At 41.4% G+C, this 24,514-nt stretch overlaps 1 protein-coding gene across 2 annotated transcripts; it reads left to right on the top strand.

Moving 5' to 3' along the window:
• The first annotated feature begins 268 nt into the window (after positions 1-268).
• Positions 269-23,761, top strand: LOC147338063 (serine/threonine-protein phosphatase 2A 55 kDa regulatory subunit B gamma isoform). Of its 2 annotated transcripts, XM_086314999.1 has the most exons (11): positions 269-730; positions 1,141-1,466; positions 4,244-4,401; positions 10,222-10,319; positions 10,617-10,782; positions 11,873-11,985; positions 14,654-14,831; positions 15,565-15,729; positions 17,677-17,846; positions 21,405-21,496; positions 21,641-23,761. In XM_086314999.1, exons 3-11 carry the CDS (start codon positions 4,320-4,322, stop codon positions 21,933-21,935), a joined length of 1,359 nt encoding a protein of 452 aa, XP_086171125.1. In that variant the 5' UTR covers positions 269-730; positions 1,141-1,466; positions 4,244-4,319; the 3' UTR covers positions 21,936-23,761. The 2 variants fall into 2 exon arrangements, with proteins under 2 accessions (XP_086171125.1, XP_086171134.1); XM_086315008.1 differs by lacking the exon at positions 4,244-4,401 and having other exon boundaries at positions 271-730.
• The last annotated feature ends 753 nt before the right edge of the window (positions 23,762-24,514 follow it).

Here is a 24,514-nt window from a genome sequence, read left to right as displayed (position 1 = left end):
ATACACATCATATGAGGATATAGAAAAAGTCTTTTAAGGTAAAATGTGGATGGACAGAGCTAGGATAGTACGATGTGGAACACTTTGTAGAATGGTAACTTGATAAAGTTATTTTTAGACACAGCTCAAACTTGTTAAAACAAACTAACTAAATTGTTGCCTGTCCCTGCTTTTTAGTGTGTATTAACTGACTGTATTAGTCTGTCTGCTACTTCAGTTTTGTCTCCAGGTAAAGGCTATAGTCGTCACTCTTCTGTTGTTCATACTGAGCACATAGTCAGGCGAAACACTCTCCTGCTCTCTCTGCTTTCTCTCCCATTAATCACAACCTTATTAGACGCTGTACCACTTCCGTTCTGCCACCCACTCCTCTATCCTCAGCTTCTTTATCATTATTAATCACCTGCATTCAGTGGTCAAGCAGATCTCTAGTCTGTGATGATTGGCTGTGCTAGACAGTGGGCGGGGCCCTCGCTGATGCATCATACACAGTACCAGCACAGCAGAAAAGCTCCTCTCTTGCCCTCCCCCTTCCTCTACCTCTCACTCTGCCTTTCATACATACGCCAGAGCACAGACTGCAGCAGAACGCAGGACCAGAAGGATTTTCCTTCTCATACTGGAACAGTCGAGAAACCAGTGGGACAGAGGTACAGTTAGCCAGTGAGGAGGAAAAAGACATTATTCATAGAGGATCCACTGAGGAGTACCTGGCTTTTAAGCTGCCAAAGTGAGTGGTTGTCCCTTTGCGTTTATCCCCACTGTGTATGTGTGTCCATGCGTGTGAGTTTACTGCAGAAGCAGCAGCAGCACTGCAGATGCCACGATCAGGGACTCTGCTCATCCCTCTTTCCCCTCCCCCCATTCTCCTCCTCCTCCTCATCTCCTCTTCTTCTGTTAGAGCATCCATTAACAAGCAGGGACTTTTCCCATTTCTGAGTGCGCATTGATTGTGTATGTTGCATGTGTTTGTGAGAGAGCAGAATCGGTCCGGCCACACCTGGACGCAGCAACTGCAGGGGGGACTCGGAGTGCGCTTGATTTTCCTTGCCTCATGACTAATGTGTGCTCTTGTGAGGTACAAATCAAGCTCACCACTGGTAGTTTTTGAACTGTTTCCAAATGATCCCCTTTCTGCAGGTTTGCATCTGGCTCTCAGAAGCACTTCTGTGGACTCCCTGGTGCATCCATCCCTCTTTTGGGGCTGCCCCACTCCCTCCCCCTCAGCCTTACTTAAGTATAGGATGACAAGCTGTGCGCCCCTGTGCTGAGGAGGCGGGCAGCAGTATGGGCACTGTGCTGAACGGCATCCCCACCACCATCCCCTTCGCCACCAATCTGCCACCATCACGCTGCCCCACCAAGACGGGCACTCCCCCAGGCCCCGCTGATGGGCGAAGACACTGACTCCACCCCAGCTCTCAACCACCACGGCTTCCTCCCCGACCACAACTATGTGACTGAAGGTAAGAAGATGACACAAGAAGCTGTATGTGTCTGTTCTTTGTATTGAAGTATTTCCTTCAGGCAAGTGTGTATCTATGTATTGAACTTTTGGAGTGTGAGTAAGACAGAGTGCGTGACAAAACTAGCTCAGGGCAGCTTCCTAAGCTTCTATAAGTTAATTATTGTTCAGACAGGAGCTGCCCTAGTCACCAAAACATTCTTTGTCGCAAAATTATATCATCTAAGGCAACTTTTCCCCTCCTCTCACACTATTTCCTTTTTCCCACCCGGCACTTTTCATTCATTATTTTGTTTATGCTACTTTGTGTTACACAGCTATTTTGTCACACCGCAGGGAGGAATTGATCTGGCCCATGCCAGAGTGTCTTCACTTTTGTCTCCATTTGTGTTTGTGTGTCAGAGAATTTTCCAGAATTACGAGGCATAAAAATTCCACCACACTGTTTTTGTACTTGCATTGCATGTCGGCTCTTGTATGTGACGCGCGTGTTCTCCCTGTTTGCTCCCCCACTCTTCTATATAATTGGCTCAGGTGTCAGATTGAATACATGATCTAAGGCAGGGGGTATATTGACAAACCCAGCAGCCTACAAAACTGTACAAACCACTGAATTTCTTTGGTTTCTTTATAAAGCATAAAGGAGATGGATTATGACCGTGGATAACCACGTTCTACTTATCTTATTACCACCACTAATCTTACCTGCATGCTGGCTTTACCTGTCTGCTTTCCTGCCTCGTCTGTCTGTTTCTTACACTCAGCTCATTGTTCGCTACGCGCCTTAGACCTGAACAGCGGATTATCATTTTGGGGTCATGAACGTGTTGCGAGCTTATTTGTGATCCTCCTATCACTGTAGAAAGGGAATTATGCTTCCTCTGTGTGTGCTGTGGCATAATTTCCCCTTGCACAGAAGCACATGGTGTAGTCAGGGGAGACTGTAGTGCTGCCTGTTGATTGTGCAAATACTCTTGTGTGTATTCAACACACCACTGAAGATTACATTTGTGCATGTCTTTGTCTGTATGTGAAGGTGTGCTTTTCTGTTTCTTCTTACATATACTGTGTTTCCATTAGTAAATTGTATCCATTTCAGGAAAAAGGTTTTTAGTAAGTGACTGGTAAAAGAAAAAGAAAAATTAGCCTTAATACCCCTTAATACCTCTCTACACCCATCCATTATTGCTATAGTAACAGCCAGCAATGCTAAACATGCTGCTTTTCATGCTTGGCCAGAGTGATTGGCAGATCATCTCCACCCACCAATAATGGCAGTATTAATTATTCCACACACACAGGAATTATTCAGGACTGAATTGCTGATGAGCTCACACCAAGGTGGACACTGCTCAGCACTGTTGGTGTGACGGGCCGTGCAGCGCATTGTGAGCTTTAATGGAGAGGACGTTCAGGAGTTCCCCAGATGACCAACAAATATTTCTTCTATCTCAAAAAAACAAAAAACAATAAATCTGGGAATCCACTCCAACTCCCTCCACCTTTCGTCCATGTTCACCCCATCCCCCTTCCGCCTCCCCATTTCCACCTGCCCCTTTTTCCCCTGTCTGGTCTCTAATGCAACACACAGCATTGTTGGGTGCTGAAGTGGCACAATTGCCTAACAATTATCCAACAGTGCTCTAAAGACTGCTCAAACACAGTACGCGTGTCTGAGGGAAAACCGAGCTTGGTATAGACACACAGAAGGAGATGGTACATGTGATTTTTATTCGTGGGTTTATTTTGCTGTCTCCTGGTTGTGTGCCTGTATGTGTGTGTTTCCATCTTTCTTTCTTTTCTTTTTCCTGTGTTTACATTTATATTCGTGTGTGTGTGCATCTTTTTGTTAGTTCAGGTTTGAATTTGTGTGGATGTGTGTCTGCAAGTGTTGTGTCTATGTGTGTAAATGTGTGTCTGTAGATCTTCTAGTGGGGATTCCCCTCCCCTGTAACTCCTACAGGGGAGGGATGCTTAAACTCCCTCTTCCTTGCAGTCCCTCCTCTCTTGAATTACATACATTGCTTACTCCCCATCGTCCACAAACTTCCCTTGCCTTCAAAAGTATCTCATTTGGTTCAATGAATCGAGTAACAAATTCTAATTTTTAAAAATAACCCCATTATTATCCTATGCCTCTATATATAAGAGTGCCCATTATTAATTATTATTATTTACTCGAGCAGAAATTGAAAATAAAAAAAATCACTAAATGGTCATATAACAATTCCACATGTATCTCTAAAAATGAAAACTGTGTTACACTGAATATCTTTGGATGTTTGCCCTGTTTAGTAACTTGTAATGGGGAGATTTGATTATGTTCCACATTATATGTCATTAAAGACTATTCTAAGGCAAGTTCTGAGTCATTAAAGTAATTGGTCACGAGGGAAAATGTGACCGAGTAGCCTTTCCCTGGGCCATGCACACTAATGATTACCTGGAAAGCTAAATGAAAGTGAATAAACAATACATGCTTAAGACTTTGTCCCATTAGCTTCCTGTGTTCATCCTTCATGTGTTGCTAGCTTTTCCCACCAAACCCAATATGTTATTCTGTGATCATGAATACACCACCAGCTGATTTTCTTTGGTGAGTACTCATGACCAAGTGTGGTAATGTAGTAACTCAGTCCCTACCCTTAACCCCGCCTTCAACCCCCTTTGCTGCCCTGGTCCTTTTTCCTTCTTATTTTCCTTCCTTCCTCACCCTCTGCTTCCCTGTTGCCCTCCTCCCTTCCTTCCCCCCTCCGTCCATCCTTGCTCCTCTTGCAGGGCTGCTCCTGGCTATAGCCTGAAGAGCTCCGCCCCATCCTGTCCACCCCTCTCCACCCTGGAGTCCTCCCCCAGGATGTTGAGCCCCATCCAGGTCCTGTGCTCCGACATCACTACCCTTTCTCTGGAGCCTGAGCCTTTTGCTTCTTACACTGAAGGTGTGTGCTCTATCCTCTTCTATCCCGAAGGTCATATCTATGTCACACAAATGTGCCACATGACCCCAGTGTGAGATGTGAGAGTTGTATGTGTGCACATCTGTGTGCTAATGGCTCCATGTGAGAGTGTGTGAGTGTTTGAAAGAAGTGTGTGTGTGTGTGTGAAGGAGTAGTTTGAGTCAAGTGCATTTCCATGTGAGTCTGACTGTTATAAATATCTTAAACATCACTTTGTCTCTGTCTGTCTGCCTCATCCTTTTTTATGTGCCACTATTTTTATATCCAGCTCTTTATTTTTATCTCAGTCTGCCTGCTCGGATTGTGTGTGTGATTGATTTCTTTAAATAGTTTGACCAGATGACACCCCGCCTCCTTCAAAGCATTGCTATCTTAAAAGCATTGCTATCTTTCTTCTATTTTATACTGAGGGAGAAAACACACGGGCACTTCACATCCATGAAAACGAGCACACACGGAATAAAATCAAATCTGTGTAGACATTCACACAAAGGCCTGGAAATGCATTTTTTTCCCATTCTCATTTCATTCCATCACCTTTATTAATGTGTCGTCTGTAAAATGTCTGAAAGTTGTGAAAAAAGCTTTGAATTTCCTGGAGAATTGCTTGGTTTACTTGACAAGCAATCCATATAATTGCTTTGCTTTGTGAAACACTACAGACAACAGTTACATTTAATTTCCAAGAAGATAAAATCAGTGAATTTTCTGCATTTTGTGCAAAAGAAATTCAGGATTGACTGATCTATTAATGCAAATAAATGTAGAAGGCCAGAGGAATGCATTAAAAGGCAATTCTGTTTGTTTTTTAAAAAAAAAATGAAGGATTAATTTTTCAACATTTATGAGCTGTCGGAACATATTCTGAGTTTTCAATATCACTGGGGTCAGACGGGGTGTAAACATACTAAGCCTCTCATCTTTTTTTTCATGCTAGTCTCACAAATCTGCCGAAAAATAGATTTTTTTACAATCAAAAATGAATCACAAGCAGCTTTGAGAACACGTGTAGTCAGAAGAAGCTCCTGCAGCTTGGTAAAACCGGATTACAAGTGTATAGTCTACAGGCGCAGCAGCTCGCTTGTTTTGTAATTCTAATTGTTTATATCTATAACCATTAGGCTCACACCAGCTCCTCTATTCTGCTGATATTTGTGCAGAGAAATGGCAGACTCCCTGCTGTGCTGGGCTTAAATCACTCCTCTCCACACACGTGCATTTCTAACAAACACATGCGCCAGTTCTTTTTCCCAGATAACTCCAAAACTGCAGGACAGGGATCAATTTGCCATCTCCCTCCGGCAGGCTCTCCCCTCCTCCTCCCTCACTCCCTCCAACCCGTCTATTTCTCTACAGGGTAATTGAGTACACACACTTGTGCACACGTATGCAGGAAATGCGTGGTGCTTGAGCTACAGCTCACACACACACACACACACACACACACACACACACACACACACACACACACACACACACACACACACACACACACATCTCCTGCTGAGTGGTGGCTTGTCCCTGCTTTTAAGGAGCGTATGTTTTTGGCTTGGCTCTAATGGTCCGTGTTTACCCAGACCTAAGATATCTATAATTGGACCTGTAGGATGTCTGCTTCCCTTTCTGCCCCCACACCCCCCAAAACAGGAATTCTGCCTCCCTGTGTTTTTACCTCCACCCTGATCTGCATCTTCGGACTGACAATTAAATTAACTGACTGATCACTTCAGTTCTATCTGTCAGCTATTTTCACTGCTAATGTTGTGAGAAAACTGTGACATCTAAAAAATATTTGCTTTGTTCAACCAGCATCCCCAAAATTCAAGCCATACAATTAATAACAGTTAATTTTGTATTTACTATGTTGTGATTTTTAAGGCACTGCTGTCCGTAAACACTACAGTGTTTGTGTATTTGGTGTTCATACCCTGTGCCTGTTTTATATCTTTCTGTATCATTGGGTTCATTCATGTTTGTGTGTTGTTTTGTGCTGTATGTGTGAGCGCATGCACTTGCAGTCACAGTGTGTTCCTTCAGCTTCTGCAGTGTGGCAATGAGTCAGACTGCTGATGCTAATGGACAGTCTGTGGGAGAGACAGACTGAGGAAGCTTGCTGCACTGTAGCACACTTATCCACAAGACAAAAACCTACAGCTTCACAATGGCACACACATTGCCTTTACACACAAGTGAACTGGACAGCAATACTTCTTGGGAGAGAACCACAGTGATCATGATGGTAGTTATCTCTGCAGTTGTTGCTTAGATTCTTATTAGGTGTTTTTCTCCTCTATTAAAAAGAGTGAAAGACACAGATGGGTGTGTGTTTTGTGTGTGTGCACAAAAAGGAAACAGAGGAACAAAAAGACCAGAAGAGGATCCAGGTTGAGAACAGACTGAGGCTGAGCCAGGAGAGAGTGTGTGCTCCATATTTTATTCAGCTATACTGTGTGCCGCTCCTATGGTTTTGCTTAGCTTAGCTCTTTCTGACTGTGACCTGACTGGAGACACAGTTGTCTGTATGCATCCAGCCTCTCACTCACGCACGGAGCATTAAGCTCACACATTTTCTTTGCCTTATTTTATGCACATGTGCACGTAAAGCCCCTCTGGTGCACATATGCGCGTTTGTGAATTGGACTGCATACACAGGGGTCTGCATGTCTGTGTGCATCCCTTAATTATCTGCCTATCCTCAATTAGGATCACAGCGTCTGCTTCATCTCCTGGTATTAATTTAGCAACATTTGTTAGTGGACAGAACTAGAGCAGCATAATTATTTTACCACGCTCCTTCTTCCTGTGAGGGTTGGATTGCTGAATCCCACTTCCTCCTTCACCAGATTCCATATATGGCTAACCTTTACCAGCACCGTCTCCACTGGTTGGCTCTGCTTGTTACTATGGCAACCGCTACACACTAGAGGAGCCCCACCACCACCACTATCACCACCGCTGCCTCAGCTTTCTAGTCCTTTCCCTTCACCATCCTTTCCATTTTACCACCACCAGCATCACCACTTCTTGTGCACACTAGGCAGCAGAGTGCTGTGGGGGAGGGATGAGAGAGGGAGAGAGGAAGAGAGGTGAATGTGCAGAGACAACCAAGAAGAAACTGAGACAGAGAAATGGGGCAAAGAGAGAGATTGGCAAACAGGAGATTAGAGATGACAAAAGAACATGTGGGTTGAAAGGGAATGAGAGAGAGCCTAACATTGAGGGGGAAATTGTCACCGAATAATAAGAAAGGTTCTGCAGCATCTGAGAGATCAAGAAAGTGTGTGTAATAAAGAAAGATGGCTGAAGTAAAGAAAGAGGTAAGAAGTGATACACAGAATGTATGAGGGTGAATGAGGTTGTGTTGTCGTGGAGATTGAAGAGCAGTCCCCGCCTTTCCTCATCATAAAATCTCTCTTTCTCAAGGCCACAACAAAATAGGCAAGGCTACAGCTTTGAATCACTCCGACTCAATAAATACACTCTCCAAGCTCTATTTTTATTACAGCAAAGCTTAGTAAGAGCCATGTTCTTTTCTACCAACACCATGTGCTGTATAGAGAAATCCAGTAGACGCTGCAATGCCTTGTTGTTATTTTTGTGGTCAGCAGTGAATTTTCAGTTGCAGTTTCAGGGTTTTTATCATGATTATTTCCATACTCGGTCAGTGTGTATGTTTAGGTCAGCAGCCCAGTGCGATGCACAAGTTAAACAGTGTTATGTGGGACAGAAACCGAGATTATTGTTGAGATAACTGGAGAAGTGTTTGTTAATGCATTAAATGTCTGGCTGTTGTCAGCAGTATAAATCATCATCTACCTCTTCATCATCTTCTGTGGGGTCATCACAGTGTTTCATCTGCTTCCGTCTCGCCCTATCCCTAGCAGCACCATCTATCACAACAAGCCTCTGCATGTCCTTCTTGACTGCATCCATGACTCTTCTCTTGTTTCCTTCTGCCTGGCCTCTTGCTTTGTTGCCAAGCTGCTAACCTGAGCTATCCCTCTGATATATTCATTTCTATTATTGTCAGCTACTCCAAATGAAACTGAGAATGTTTTCTACTCTGCCACCACTTGGGCTCCTGTATTTTTGTCAGTGCCAAACCACACATCGTTGCAGGTCTCACTACCGTCTTGTAAATCTTCCATTTCTCTCTCACTGCTATATTTCTGTCACAAATCACCACATGTCTCCACCCACTCCACCCTACCTGCAAATTGTTCTTTACCTCTATTGTGCTCTATTCATTGCTTCCGATGGTTTTTAAACTTTACTACCTCTGCCTCTTGCAGTATCTCTCTCTCTAATTCACAACTATGTATTCTGTCTCGCTTCTACTGACTTCCATCCATCTTTTCTCCAGTACATTTCTTCACCTCTTTAGGTTCTCTTCCACCTGCTCCCTACTCTTAGCAAAGGGCTAACGCCTGCAGTAAGATTAATTTAGTAAAAAGAAAAACCATGATGGCAAATGTAAAAACAAATGAAAACAGCCTACATCAGCACATCTAGCACTCCATAGTCATTTGTTACTTATTTTTTGTTCTTTAGATTAAAAAGAAAACAATTTGTGGGTTCGTGAGAGGTAATATGTTGGAACTGTTTCTCGTTCAGCTGCAGTAAGTTTGTTGATTTGCTATTTGTTGAACTTCACACTATCCTAAGTGAGGTTTATGTTACTTCCCGAATAAAGGACTATAACAAAACAAATGATAATAGAGTAAAATATATATATATATATTTTAAATGTGTCTGTTCACAATGGCATTCGTGATCTTGGAGGAATAGTACTATAACTTAGCCAAGCTTCCTGCCGGGTCAGTTACATACCTTCTCATCACTCATCATTTTTACCAAACCTTACAGTTTAATCTATCCGAAAGAGGTTTAAGCACAGATACTTTCAAGCAGCTTTGTCTCTAAATCTATTGTATGTTTACAACTAAATCTTCAATCTGCTGCACAAAGGCAGAGGTGAAAGGAGGACAAGTGAACGGAGGAACAGGGAGCAGATTACATGCAAAGCTGAACCACACACAGGTCCCAGTTGTCCTCACACGCGCTCACACGCTCTTCTTTTGACGACACAACTGTGCACTTTTCCGTTTCATGTTTTGTGTATTGTGTTATACAGAATGGACCACGTAAAGCACTGAGTCACTGCACTAAATGCTAAGTGGATAATAATGTGCCGATATTTTAGCGCTTTAAATGAGCCATTGGGTTATTGTTTAGGGAGCGATGGGAGCTGTGAGGTAAATATACAAATGAATGTTATATGAAATTAGCGATTAAAACTCACTGTGTCGTGACTTTAAACACGCAGTTGTTTATGCCCTTAATAGAGGCCAAGGAGTACGCATTCACCCCAGCATAAAAACATGAACCCGAGTGACTCTGTAGTCTTGTACGTCATTGTGTATGTATCATAGTGGAACACAGAAAGCACCTGTGCCTACTGTGAAACAGCTGTGTGTGCGGTTGATTTCCTTTGTTTTCATGTACTTGCATGTTCTTTATAAAGCTCATTCTTCAATTTCAAGCACAGTTATGCAACAGTTATCAAATATTGTCTCATTCCAAACATGAATTTGCATATTTTAATCCACTTACATGTTAATCCACTGACTGTTGATTTGGTTTAATAATTTAGTGTGAGATGAACATTATACAGATGAATGATGATGTGCGGCTAATGGCTACTCCTTCTCTCTCTTTCACTGTCATTTCCACTCTCATACTGCACATCTCCTTCTCTTCTTCTCTCTCTTTCTGCATTCATCTTTGTCTTTATACTTCCAGCTGATATCATCTCCACTGTTGAGTTTAACCACACTGGAGAGCTCCTGGCCACGGGAGACAAAGGGGGCCGTGTGGTCATCTTTCAGAGGGAACCTGAGGTACTTACACATGCGCACCACACCAACACTGACACACTTGCACTCATGCAGCACATTCAGATATAACATTTTTCATTTGAGCTGTGAGGGTAGCAATGAATGCACTTGGTTCCCCTCCAGCTACACTCTATATTGGTTGATAAATACTTGATGTTCCTGCTGTGTCAGAGAGTGTGTCATTATAGCTGTGCGGAGTCCATGCCAAGCAGTTTCTGATTAACATCGAGGTGATGGAACATGCACATCTTTCACTTTCATCTACCTTTTTTTCTCTTTCATTTCCTTTTCTTTTTATAGAGCAAGACTGAGCCCTTCTCCCAGGGAGAGTACAATGTCTACAGCACCTTTCAGAGCCATGAGCCCGAATTCGACTATCTTAAGAGTCTGGAGATTGAGGAGAAGATCAATAAGATTCGATGGCTGCCTCAGCAGAATGCTGCACACTTCCTGCTTTCCACCAATGGTGAGAGCTTCCTGCATACACACCCTGGAGAAAACTGGAAGCTGATGTGATTGATATTTTCTACATTTGCTGTGAACCACTTTAAATGATTGCTTTTTCTGAAGGCATTATCTAAGAGCATGTTTCTGAGATACTGTTGCTTCTCCTTTACCCTTTTACACCTGAGCACTGCCAGACCGTATCTTATTAAAATAGTACCTGTCTTCTTAAAAAAATTAATGAGTGTGACCCACTTTAAAGCTCCAAACAGCTTTAATGGCAAGGCCTCCTAAAACTACTATATGTTGCGTGTCACTTCTTTTTAATTTGCCATTGGAGGTCTTCCATTTCCCAGGCTCTCCTGTATTGTTGTAAAGATGCTATGCTCTCTCAAATTCAAAATTTTGCCTCCCAATTACCACTTGAAGATAAATTTGAATTTGCCCCAATGTTCCTTACCCAATGAGGTTTTTAGGATTGTGGCGCTGTTACTGATTGAACTGAAAAAAAAAAGCCTTTGGCTTAAGGAGTTAACATGTTTGTGTGGGTGAGGAACGTCTCGTAATTAAGATCTTAAGTCAGAAGCAGATTTTCCCTTGCCTAATCGCAGACGAGTTTCTGTTTGTGTTGCAACTCTTCTCTGTAGTACATTAGGATGTGAGGTTACACTCTCATTTTATGGCTGGAATACCGGTACTTATTTTAGTTTATATTTACCCTGAGAACCTGAGTATTGATTTTTTTAAAGTACTTTATTATTTATAATTGAAGGCATGAAATATGTAGGACCTGCCTCAGCAGCGGAGTAGCAAACATGCTGACATGTTTGTTGTTGCTATTTTCTCAGTATAATACAAAGAGTCCACGCTTCCTTACCAACCTGACTGTGTGATAAATTAGTACATAATATAAATGTTTGTATTTTTTTTTTTATTACAAAACAAAAACAGTTTACTGTAAGTTTTAATGATTGTAGCTTTGATTGTGATGAAATCCCATATTGGTCTCTGGGATTGTTTTTAATCACATCTAGGTAGAGTCTCTTATTATCAAAGCATTTCAACAAGCACCTTTATCTGATTAGTTAATGGCCCTGTTATCCGTTTTCCAGATAAGACCATTAAATTGTGGAAGGTGAGTGAAAGAGACAAACGGCCAGAAGGATACAACCTGAAGGATGAAGAGGGTCGAATCAAGGATATCTCCACAGTCACCTCTCTACAGGTATCTATCTATCTATCTATCTATCTATCTATCTATCTATCTATCTATCTATCTATCTATCTATCTATCTATCTATCTATCTATCTATCTATCTATCTATCTATCTATCTATCTATCTATCTATCTATCTATCTATCTATCTATCTATCTATCTATCTATCTATCTATCTATCTATCTATCTATCTATCTATCTCTCTCTCTCTCTCAGGTTAGGAAATAAAACTGGGTCAGTGAGTACAGATGTGTTTGCATGTGTAAAAATGGGTCACTGGCACAAGGAACATGCGAGTATGTGTGAGCCTGTGGGGGTGGTGAAATCCTCTTTTTGTATCCTTCACTACAGCGCAGGGAGAAAACGTCTACACTGGATCTTAATTAGTTAAAAGCTTCAGTGTTTCTATCAGCAGTAAACTCTTAATAAGAGTAACTCACCGTGCCTCCATATGTCTGGTTATAATGCACCTCTGTCCTTTTGGAGGAGAACCAATGTTAGTGAAGACTGAGGTCTTAAACAGCTTTAACAAGCACTTTGTAGCTACTGGTTTTTTATTTAACTCTGTTGGAGCAGCCCCCATGATTCCCTGCACAGAACCCCAAACATATATTGGGGAGCTTTTTGATTTTTCTCCTTTTTCTGTCCAGGAAGTGCATAAAGCTCTTAAAGCCTTAGATCACAGGAAACCCCCAGGGCCAGACTTAATAGAGCCCTATTTTCTGAAAATAGCAGCTGATTACATTGCACAACCTCTTACGATCCTTTTTAATCTTTCAATCCAAAATAAAGAAATTCCACTTGTTTGGAAGTCTGCTTTTGTTACGCCAATATTAAAAGGAGGCGACCCGGCCATTTTGACTAATTACAGGCCAATATCAAACTTGTGTGTTTTGGCAAAAGTCCTTGAGTCTCTCGTCAGTGAGCAATTAAAAGAGTTCTTGTACTCTAATGAAGTTCTTTCAAAACTACAATCTGGGTTCAGAAAACAGCATAGTGCTGTCACGGCTGCCACAAAAGTGATAAATGACATACTTGTTGCTCTTGATAAAAAACAGCACTGTGCTTCTCTCTTTATTGACCTGTCAAAAGCTTTCGACACTGTGGATCACGCCATTTTAAAGCATAGGCTTCTTTCTTTGGGGCTGTCTAGACATGTTGTCTCCTGGTTTACTAATTATTTGAGTGACAGGACTCAATGCATTAAATGTGAAAATCTGTGCTCAGAACTTTTGAATATTCACACTGGGGTGCCACAGGGTTCAATTTTAGGACCTCTGCTGTTCATCATGTATATAAATGATTTGGGACAAAATGTGTCCAATGCTAGTATGCATTTTTATGCTGATGACACAGTTATTTAATCCTTTGGCTCAAACTTTGAAAAGGCAATAGAATCGTTGCAGAAAGCTTTTGACGTGGTTCAGCACACACTTCTGGAGCTGAAATTGGTTCTCAATGCTGAAAAGACAAAGCTAATGTTGTTTTCAAACATGAAGAGATTTCCTCAAACTGTCCCCTTGGTGTCCACTCTTGAGGGAAACCTCATAGAAGTGGTGCATACGTATAAATATCTTGGCTTTTTAATTGATGATTCTCTGACCTTTAAACCTCACATAGACAATCTTGTGAAAAAACTCAAACTAAAATTGGGATTTTTCTTTCGAAACAAATTTTGCTTTTCTTTTGAGACAAAAAAGCGTCTTGTAAATGCTACATTTTTATCTGTTTTAGATTATGGTGATCTGCTGTACATGAATGCTTCCGCCCAGTGTCTTCATAAGATTGACTCAGTTTATCATGCCTCCTTACGGTTTATTACAAACTGTAGGGCCTTGACCCATTGTTGTGATCTGTACGCTCGAGTGGGATGGCCTTCGTTGTCCTCCAGGAGGTTTGCTCACTGGTGCATCTTTATTTATAAGGCCCTGCTTGGACAAATGCCCACCTACATTTGAGATCTGCTCACACGGAGAAGTACTGTTTCTTACAGCCTGCGTTCAAGCGATCTTTTATTGCTCAATGTTCCATTTGCCAGAACTGAACTGGGAAAGAGGGCTTTTACTTATGCTGCCCCTTTCACATGGAACATGATGCAAAAAGACTGGAAGATAGCAGATCTTATTTCATTAAATGCTTTTAAGTCCAGATTGAGAGAGCCAGAGAAAAATGTTTTTAAAATGTAATTGTTATTTATAATATGTATGTAACTTTGTAATTTCAACGTGTTGTCGCCTCTTGGCCAGGACTCCCTTGCAAAAGAGGTTTTTAATCTCAATGGGACTTTTCCTGGTTAAATAAAGGTTAATAATAATAATAAAAAGTGATTCTAACACTGTGCAGTATGCAGAAAAACAAGCCATAAATTTAAAACTAACCATGCAATATTGTGCAGTCCCCTTTTGTGTGGGTGAATTTGTTAAATGTAAGCATGTGTCGACAAACAGCTTTTTAAAATGAAGCTAAATGAGTGAAGGACCGAATGAGCACTTGGACTTGCTAAAGTTTCACTCCTGAGAGTTGCTCCTTTATTATTGATGTCAAAGGAAGTAATGCATTAAATATTAACTATGATACAATTAAATTATTTCAGTTTATTCCACTCTGTATATCTTCTACTTCTTTCATTTCATTCAGAATAAATGTTAAACTGTTCTTTCTTTGGGGTTTTCCAGGTGCCGGTGTTGAAGCCCATGGATCTGATGGTGGAGGTAACTCCTCGGCGAGTCTTTGCCAATGCCCACACCTACCACATCAACTCCATCTCTGTCAACTCTGACTATGAGACCTACATGTCAGCGGATGACCTTAGAATCAACCTTTGGCATCTGGACATCACTGACCGTAGCTTCAGTATCCTTCATGGTTCGAAGCACTCGTGCACAAAGACTGGAGGAGATGAAGACAAACACTTATGTGTGTACGCACATAAAGCAGGCATATATTTGTCAAAGCCCAGGGACTGCAATAATGAATGCATACATTAATGCATGCATACTCAACAATCAATTCCTGCCCACACAAAGCAACAAGCTCTGCAAATCCCACTTTGTTGTATGAAGATATGCACAAAGACACACACAGTGCTGGGGGAGGGGAGTATTATTCTTGAGGAGTGAAAATGTATCTTAATGAATAATTCAGTGGCTGCATAAATATTTCAGCCCTTTTCTGAGTTCTAATCCAGCTCAATAGGACACAGTACAGTCGCATCCCTGACCCAGACAGGATTTATAATATTACAATTTATGTGAATATGGAATTAGTTTTCTCCCAACAATCCCCTCTAGATATATTTATATTGGTTTGCTTTATTCCTGCTGTGAATTATTGATATAGTGTTGGCTATGTATACATTTATATAAACTTTTGTTTATATTTTGTTTGTAGATTATTGGCCTGTGTGTGTTTCCATATTATTTTAATCAGTTTAATTATTTTCTCATTGAGTCAGTTAGGGAGTTAAATTAATAAAAGGATGAATGAATGCATAAATAAATGAATTAATTATGTGCAGTCTATAAAGCGCAGGCCTGAAGAAGCTGGCTCTTTGAGAGTTTTCCTCAGCTGTGGCGCTCTCCATCAGACATTGTGGACATCAAGCCAGCCAACATGGAGGATCTGACAGAGGTGATCACAGCGGCTGAGTTTCATCCCCACCACTGTAACTTGTTTGTCTATAGCAGCAGTAAAGGCACGCTGCGCCTCTGTGACATGAGAGAAGCAGCACTGTGTGACAAGCACTCTAAATGTGAGTAAAACGTGCTGAGAGAAATGATGGACACGCGCATGTTGCATGTTTATAGTTTTTACAGCAAAGATTAGAAAAGATCTAAGCTTTTAGATAAGTATGCTAACCCTTCAAGCAGGCCAAAATTCAACAACAGCTGTATTTTTTTCTTAAATGGAATGGACTGGTACTCAGAGTTTGTCTACTCTATTTGAGCAGTCAAAGTCCATTTATGGATTCACACACATTCAAGCACAAACACTTCTTTTTCTGTGCCCTAGCATTCACATGCTCGCACTGATGGATCAGAGGCACCTTGGGGTTCAGTATATTGCCCAAGGATGCTTCGACAAGCAGACTAGAGTAAACAACCATTTCGCTGCTCTAACTCCTGAGCAGCAGGTGCTCCAAACTAGCAGCGAGGAATGGCAGTGCTTTTTTCTGTAAGCTGGGTTTATCTCTATCCTCTGATTTTTCTTCTAAATTTTTAAAATTGAGGTTTGCATTTGTGGTATTGAGTGGAATTCCTTGATAACTCTTGTGTGTATTTTTTATTGCTTTGGTATTCCCAGACTTTTACTTTACCACAAATTGTTAAAGTTTTTAGGCATTTTGAGCATGTTAGTTCAAAGTGCTGCTGTGCCCAATTTTAAGCTTTACTCATCTACAGCCGGCAAAACTTAAGGTACAATAATACTAAACGAATGGCCTAAAAGATAAATTGTAAGAATTATGATTTCCCCACATTGTAGAAGTATGATTTATCACTTCTGGACCTTTTCTACTCTGTGTAATAATTTTTAGTTCTACCTCAGAACAGGGCTAGTTGCTCCATAAATCTGTCGTCCTTAAGGGGCAACAATTCAAGTCATGGCACTATATTTCTTGTATTTACGTTTTCTCTCAATCACTTCCGTTCATTTCTCAGAACATCGAGTCATTTGTGCATTATAAAAGCAATGTCATTCTTTTAAATAATTTTTTGACGCATTAAACGTGTAAAAGGTTACGTACTATTTCTTTCTGTCTCACTTCCCAAAACATCCCGGCAGTAGTTCACTGTGCAAGTCACCACATGGAAGATGGTTGCAGCATTTGTCACAATATGTGATGTGAATGAGAATTTTTCAGGCCACAAATTCTTCACATCACAGCAGATGTCATGCAAACGACTGTACACAGCCTCTGCAGGCGTCTGCTCTGATGTTTTATTGTATTTTTGGCTTTGAGCTATAAAACAATCTCATCTTTTTCTTTTCTGTTGGTAACGTCGACAAAACCATTTTAGTTCATACACCAAAAATGTAAATGTTAATCCCGACTAGTCTCATACATGCAGTATTGTGTCAGCTTGTTGTTTGGAAACTGATGTATGCCTTAGAAAAATCCCTGTCACTGAATCTTAGCCACGCTTTCCTCGACTGCTTGCGGTATGTTGTCATATATTGACAACATGGCTGCAAAATTTGACTAAAAGAGTGAAATGTTCATTGACATTTTGGTCATAAATAATACTTATGGAACTGTGAGCCAAGCTTTCCTGCCTGTCTTTTCTTTGTTTCCCACTTTTTGTTCCTGTTGTAATGCTTCATGCATTCAGTTTACAGCTTTGATCATGAGTCACTGCTGCAGTGTTCCTGCACAAGCTGTGCTCAGCAAGCAGCTAGATCTTTCATTTTATTTTTCATATTCAGTGTTTAGAGGAACTTTAATAGAGCTCTTTGACATTTGCTAATGTTTATACACTGATGTATTCAGACAGCAACACCTCTACAGAAAGATACAGAAGCCGTGTCCGTGGTCTCTGTCTCATAAATGGCACTTAACATAATGAGTCATCTGAGAGATTTATCTCTGTACACGAGATAAAAGCACACATATCCAACTGTGTTTCTGCCTTTCATCTTGCTTAACGGCACTCGCTGACCTCTCCTTCTCTCGCCTTTTTGTCTCCCTCCCACTCGCCAGTGTTTGAGGAGCCCGAGGACCCCAGCGCCCGCTCTTTCTTCTCCGAGATTATCTCCTCTGTGTCGGACGTCAAGTTCAGCCACAGCGGTCGATACCTGCTCACCAGAGACTACCTGACTGCCAAAGTCTGGGATCTCAACATGGAGAGCAAGCCCCTAGAGACATACCAGGTGTGTGACTGGCGATGTGTGGAAAAACATGAGGCAGTGTCACAATAAATGACAAGAAACACCAGGATGAATATAATATATTGTATTCTGTCTTACTCAGCTACCATGATGAGAAATGGATAGATCAAGGTTAAGGAGCTCCCAGGGGTCAGGGATCCTTGCAGGTCACAAATAATACAATTGACAATTGGTGTTCTATAACTTTAAGCTCTTCTATTTTATTTGTAGGAGATTTAAAGAACACACTGAACAAAGGAGAAACATTACATATGCACAGCAGGTTCCTTGATTAGCTTTAAGGCTATGAAAACGATCTGCTATGGACTTTGCACAGTTGCAAGAGAGAGGAGGGGGAAGACATGCAGCAAATGCTCTGGGATGGATTCAGCCTAGTGAGCTTTACTGGCACCCCATTTTTTTTGCACATCTTAACCTTACTCTGGACTGATATGTGCAAAACTCTCTACATCATCAAGGCATCAAATGGGGAAAATTCCTTTTTTTTTTTCATTACTTAGGTAATATTAAAAAAACAAAAAAAAGAAGGGAAGGGGAAAAAAGGCCTGAACCTGTTACTGTAGTGGGTGGTGTTACTAAGAAACCCAGCACCAAACTATCAACTGTCATCATTACCACTGACCAAATCCCAGTTGTGTTGTCCAAATGGCGAGGTGACTAACGGTTTACTGAAAGAGGGCATTGTCGTTATGGAAGAAATACAAGATCGGAGAACGAAATGAGTCATGAGCGTAAGATTGTCTCTTACAATCACAGTACTTACAGATGATTCGATTTTTTCCCAAACCTTTTAAGGATAATTGAGAGAAAATGCACTTCCCCTCACTGATGCAGAATCCTCACGACGTTTTTTAATGTAAGATCGTAATCTCTTTGTATGTCAAAGAAATGAATAAACCCAAATTAAAACCGTAAATTATCAGTATGTTGTGTATGCGGGAGTTAATTTACAGGGGCTTAAAAATGCTGTGTTGATATACACATGAAATAATAAGCTTTTTAATATTTACGCATGCTATTATTTACACATACATGCTCAATTTTTCTCCTGTGTCACTTCTAAGTGGCCACGCTAGCTTCTGGTTATGCATTTATAGGCACTAAAACTATTTATCAGCTCCTTTTTTTTTCCAGTATGTGTTTAGTATTCCTGCCTCAGGCCTGTGGGTGAACATGCGTGTTTGTGTATGTGTTCCTGCCTGACGTGTGAGGGCCTGTGAGGCGGCCAGGAGTGGGAGGCTGAGACGCACTGGAGCTATTTATAGGATCCCGAGCCTCCACTCATAAAGTAAAGCGTGAAGGAGGGATACCTTCCACAGTGGCTGACACCTAGATCTGCAATGCAGCAGAGAAAGGGGGGAAGGAGGGACAAAAGGGGTGAGGAATTGGGAGGGAGTATGAAGATGGTGTGATGTGAGGAGGAGAGATGAATAAAAGAGAGTAAATGGTAGGATTAGAGAGAAGGATTGCAGAGGATGCAGCGTACGGTGGCCTCTGAAAATATCTGCATTCAGGTATAAATATGTATAAAAACATGGTCAGGTCTTCATCTAAGTCACAGATAGTGACTCTATTTTAACTATAATAATAATCCTGCTCTTGTTTTTGTTCAATACTTTATTTAAACACTCGGTGTTGTTTGGAAAAAGTATTCCAGCTGCTATGCTAACAGCAGAGTTGATTGGAGTCAGGAGTTAACAGCAGCATCAGCTTTTGGAAATCATGCCTTTTAGAAAAGACATGTTAGAATTTATTGAGGTTAATTTAGTAAGCTGGGCAGACCCAGACAGCTCAAAGCTGAAAGGAATCGGTGAAGCTGGTCTGTTTTATGATGTTATGGAGAACTGAGCCCACAGAAGGAAATCAAAGGAAAACCTCCAGAGAGACACCTCTTTCTTTGTATTTGAAATTTATTAAAGGACAACTTGAAACTGTATGGCACTGCTGGGAAAGTGGTGTTTGGATTGATCACACCATTTGGGAAGAACACACAGTACAAAGGGGCATTGTATAACGATCACAAAAACATGAGCCCAAAGTGTGTAGAGTAGAAAAAGCATTGTGATTTGAACCTGCTTCGACATCTTCCAGTCGAAATCTGTCAGGGAAGACTATTGTCAGAGCGTGGTGTCTGTGCTTTGAGCCTATCACTCCACACAAATAATGATACACATCGTTAGCTTCATAGCATAAGTGCCTAAGTCATTGACTTAGTCAAATGACTTAGGCAATTATGCTATGAAGCTAACGACATGAAAAGTGAGTACATATTCCTCTGGAGCCTAAAGGTGGATGCAGGGATTGTGGAGGCGTTGAAATGGCAAGCATTGATGCAGGCCAATAGCGGGATGGACTTGTCAAGGGAGAAATTTATAACTTAAAAAGACCATCAAACCAGGAGGGTATCTTTGGTTTGTTATGTGAGGAGAGTGATGCATGTTAGGTGTGCGTGACGAGGCACACCTGGAATTGTCTGCCTGAGCTTGCAGGCTTCACTCCATGTTATCTTTCAGTTTTCCTTTTGTTTGAGGTTCTATTATTTTATTGCTCCAGCACTAGCATTAGCAATTTCATGTTTGTGTATATTTTGTTAGATAGAAAAAGATCAGATTGTATTTCATGACAAATTAATGCAAGAAACGGAGTAATTCCAAATCCATTGTATGTGGGCAGAAAGTGGGTGCTGGGGTGGGGGGGTTTAAAGGCTAAGCTACCTTATTATTTATTTATCTATGGATCTATTTTGTAAATTTACACCTGTACCCCCCCCCCCCTGGATCATGAAAAATGTGCACAAATTCATGAGGAATGAGGTGCCATGCTCTAAATCAGAAATCATGCAGACTGGGGGGGTGGGAAGAGGACTGTATATTCAGCTCAAGCTGACACGGTATCATTTTCCCCTGTGCAGAAAGACCCAAAGGGAAAAACAAAATTGTCACTGGTTTTGATGTACGTGAGACGACCTCAGTTTGACTGTTTATTGATTGCAAGGTGGCTGCTGGCTGCTGACTTTATGCAAAATGTGGAAAGCGGGGTTGGGGCGGGGGCTCAATGGAGAGAACAGGACCTGGAGGAAGAGGAGGTGTAGATTTCATCTCCTTGCATCACTGGGCAGACACAGTGCTGACACAGGCAGGTCGAATAAAAGCACAAGGAAAAGCAGTTATAAGTCAGTGTATGTGTGCGTGTAAGAATATATGTGTGTCTCTATTATCGCACCCTTGGTAGGTGCGATTGTAGAGAGCTGGATGTTAATGGCTTTAGTGATATGGAAAGGAGGGTAGATTAAAATGTACTCCTGGCCCTTGTATTGCTGAAGGTTGGTGTTGTGTCTTATTAGCGTTTCCTTCAGGGAGGATTGTGTTACAGCATGCCCATATTTAATGTGTTTTGGTTGTGCTGAGCTTGGTATGTGTGTTTGTGTGTCTTCTGCTCACTCTTCTATTTATAGTTTACGCTGAGAGTCGATACCTGGGAGTAATGCAGCTGTGAGATGGGCTCGATTGTAATCATATCTGTTTGTGTGTGTTCCTACAGGTTCATGATTATCTCCGCAGCAAGTTGTGCTCTCTCTACGAGAACGACTGCATCTTTGACAAGTTTGAGTGTGCCTGGAACGGCTCCGACAGGTACCTGATGTTTGATGATGGATGTGTGTTTCCAGCTTACAGCCATCCGTTAGTCATACCTGCTTACCCTAGAAATGATGTGATGAAAGCATGAAAACTGCCTTTAGACTAACTGGATCTCTCCTATCCTCGTGCTCTGTACAGTGTTATCATGACCGGAGCCTACAACAACTTCTTCCGCATGTTCGACCGCAACACCAAGCGCGACGTCACCCTGGAGGCGTCACGGGAGAGCAGCAAACCCAGGGCCGTGCTGAAGCCGCGGAGGGTTTGTGCCGCGGGAGGAAAACGCCGGAAGGATGATATCAGTGTGGACAGCCTGGACTTCACCAAGAAGATCCTCCATACGGCTTGGCACCCGAACGAGAACATCATTGCCATCGCTGCCACTAACAATCTCTACATCTTCCAGGACAAACTCAACTCCGAGATGCATTAGTGAATGGATGTCAGCGGCAAAAACAAATGAGTTTACACCCAATAACACACAACTATGCCAGAATGTACACACTATCAGACATGCACACACACTGTCACACGACCAAGAGATGCCTAAAACGCATACCTACACACACAATCAGAACTCATACACAGCGTTTCACGTCCCTCCTTCACCTCCTCCTCAGCCTTCCAGAACTGCAAGGCCCTCGGCAGGGCTAGGAAGGGAACAGGCTGGATTACACAACGGATTATGGATTGCAAAATTGTCCGAACAGTGGATTTCCTGATTGTTAGCCTCTGGATTGATGGTTCGTTCGTTGCTGCAGCTCGGCTTCCTGAGGGGAGGGATCACACCCTCGGCCCCAGAGTGGAGAGACGTTTACATGTTTGTCTTCTTCTTTTTTTTAATTCTTCATGCTCTTTTACTTTTTTTCCACCTCCTCCTCCACCTCCTCTGCTCTCTGTATTTGTGTGCTCAAGCAAATCCTATTCTTATCCCTTGCCCACTGTTTTGTGTAACAAAAACCCTTTGTGGTTGTCTACCAGCGGCACTGATAAGAAATGGGGCATTTATATAACTGGCTTTTTGTTTTAAGATCAGATCATCATTTCAGATCAGCTTTCCCTCTTCTGTTTTATGTAACTTCTTTTTAAATGATGATGATGGTAATTAAAGAGGATGAGGTAAAGTGATTTGCGTGATGTACGAGGATGGGACCCCACCCCCCTTCTCCCTAAGCCCACCAGACGCCTCTGAGCTCTCCCTGAATCAGGAGAGACGACCAAAAACTGGGCTGCGTTCAGCGACGTGAAACATTTACAGTCCTGCAGATAGAGAAGTTAACAGATGATACTATACCACCATGGCCTAACATGAGGACACGCGCTCATATATGGTCCACAGTGCGTTTCAGTAATTCTTGTTTTCCTTGCTCAAACGGACCCGAACGTCTCTGATTTCTGCTTCTGGTCTGAGGCTGCTTTGTGTGCTACTCTGACATTAAACATGTTAAACTCAGATCAAGCAAAAATATTACTAAAAAGAAAAAAAATCTATAAAAGAAATAATTTCAGCAATCAAATGATAAATGCTGCATGTCAAACAGATTTAGCCTAGGTGTTTATAAATTGACTCACTGACTGGCTTGGCTGCCTTCGTAACCATTTTAGATCCAGCTTGTACAAAGGCTTCGGGGGCCCCCCGGGGGGCCCTTTGCAGCACGAGTAACCATAGATGACCGAGCTCCCTTACATTTATTTGTGTCTTCGGACGCTGAAGCATGTTTACCGGTGTTCGGTTCATACACTTAACACGTACTTTTCGAATGAAGCCGTCCACAAAATCAGTTTCTGCTCAGTGAAACTGCAAACTGAGAAGAATGGGGAATGTTTGTGATTAACATTAAAAGAAAAAAGACAAAAAAATCTAAGGGCCTAAATGGTGTCTGTATATATCAGCTCGGTTTTTGACATGTATGAGGTTTCGTTGTTTTTAAACAACCATAAACGGACTGCAGACTTGATCATCGGTACTGATGACTGCCTCCAAAGCTACAGCAAAGAGATGGTACTTTAATCTCTTCGGCCTTCCTCACTGATAACTTTGCTGATGTGTTTATTTTTTAGAAAACAGCAAATTCTTTTATCTGTCCTTTTTTGTTCCTTTTGCTTTTTTCTGTCGGTTGTAGCCTACTCCACGTCCTTACCACACTAAGCCACATATTTTTGTGTTAATGTATGTTGATGACATCAAAATTGTCAAACGAACAGTTATAAATAATGTTAATATGTTTTTTTCTGAATAAAGATTTCAACGAAATTGCATCCAATGGGCGTATCATTGTGATTTTCATTACTGTTTAGTTAGGAAGTCCTAACATTGCTTAACTGTTAATATGTACCCTTTATATGGCTTTTCAAGTTATGTAGTGTAAGGCGCCACCTTGTGTTATTATGCACTTATTACATGTGGATTTAAAATTGCTAAGGGATTTAATAATGAATGAATTTAATTGAAATAATTACCAAGTTTCATGATTCTGCACATTTTTTCTGTCTGGTTATCTTTCTTCTTCTATCTGCCTAAACTTGAGTTTAAAACCCCCACAATCATCTATTTTATGCTTTAATGACAGTTAATCTGAGCAAAATACATTTCTTCATAATTTAAAAATAACTTGTGTTAACGCTTCATAAATATCAGAAGTTTTTCTTTCAGTCTCTGCTGAAAATCGAATCATTTTGCGTGTTGTTCACCGTCTTCATTGTTCCAGTGTAAATCAAACTCTTCTTATTGGACACATTAACTTGTAGCAGGAAAGGCGCTTGCGTTAAATAATAATTTTAAATGGTTCTGCTCCTATCACAAAGTTGTGTTTTACATAGAAAGTCGTGTCAGAATTTGGCGTAATTAAGATGAAAACATGGATCATGAACACTTTTGCCCAGTCATGGGAGTGTAATGATGTGGGGGATATTTTCTTGGAATACTTTGGGCCCTTTACTACAAAATTAATAGCATTTTATTTACAGAGTATTGTTGCTGACCACGTCCATCCCTTTATGCTCACCGTGTAC

This window comes from Aulonocara sp. 'chitande type north' Nkhata Bay, linkage group LG2 (genome assembly GCF_057382095.1).
Source record: "Aulonocara sp. 'chitande type north' Nkhata Bay isolate Kocher_YH1m ecotype deep benthic linkage group LG2, A_spYH_male_GT1.1, whole genome shotgun sequence".
Lineage (NCBI taxonomy): Eukaryota > Metazoa > Chordata > Actinopteri > Cichliformes > Cichlidae > Aulonocara > Aulonocara sp. 'chitande type north' Nkhata Bay.
Note: the sequence above shows the minus strand (reverse complement) of the source record. Positions and strands in the feature narration are given on the sequence as shown.

Coding starts and splice junctions, on each gene's coding strand:
- LOC147338063 (XM_086314999.1), top strand. CDS start 4,320: ATGTTGAGCCCCATCCAGGTCCTGTGCTCCGACATCACTACCCTTTCT. Junction 11,986..14,653: donor CCACAGTCACCTCTCTACAG/GTATCTATCTAT, acceptor GGGGTTTTCCAG/GTGCCGGTGTTGAAGCCCAT. Junction 21,497..21,640: donor GCCTGGAACGGCTCCGACAG/GTACCTGATGTT, acceptor TGCTCTGTACAG/TGTTATCATGACCGGAGCCT.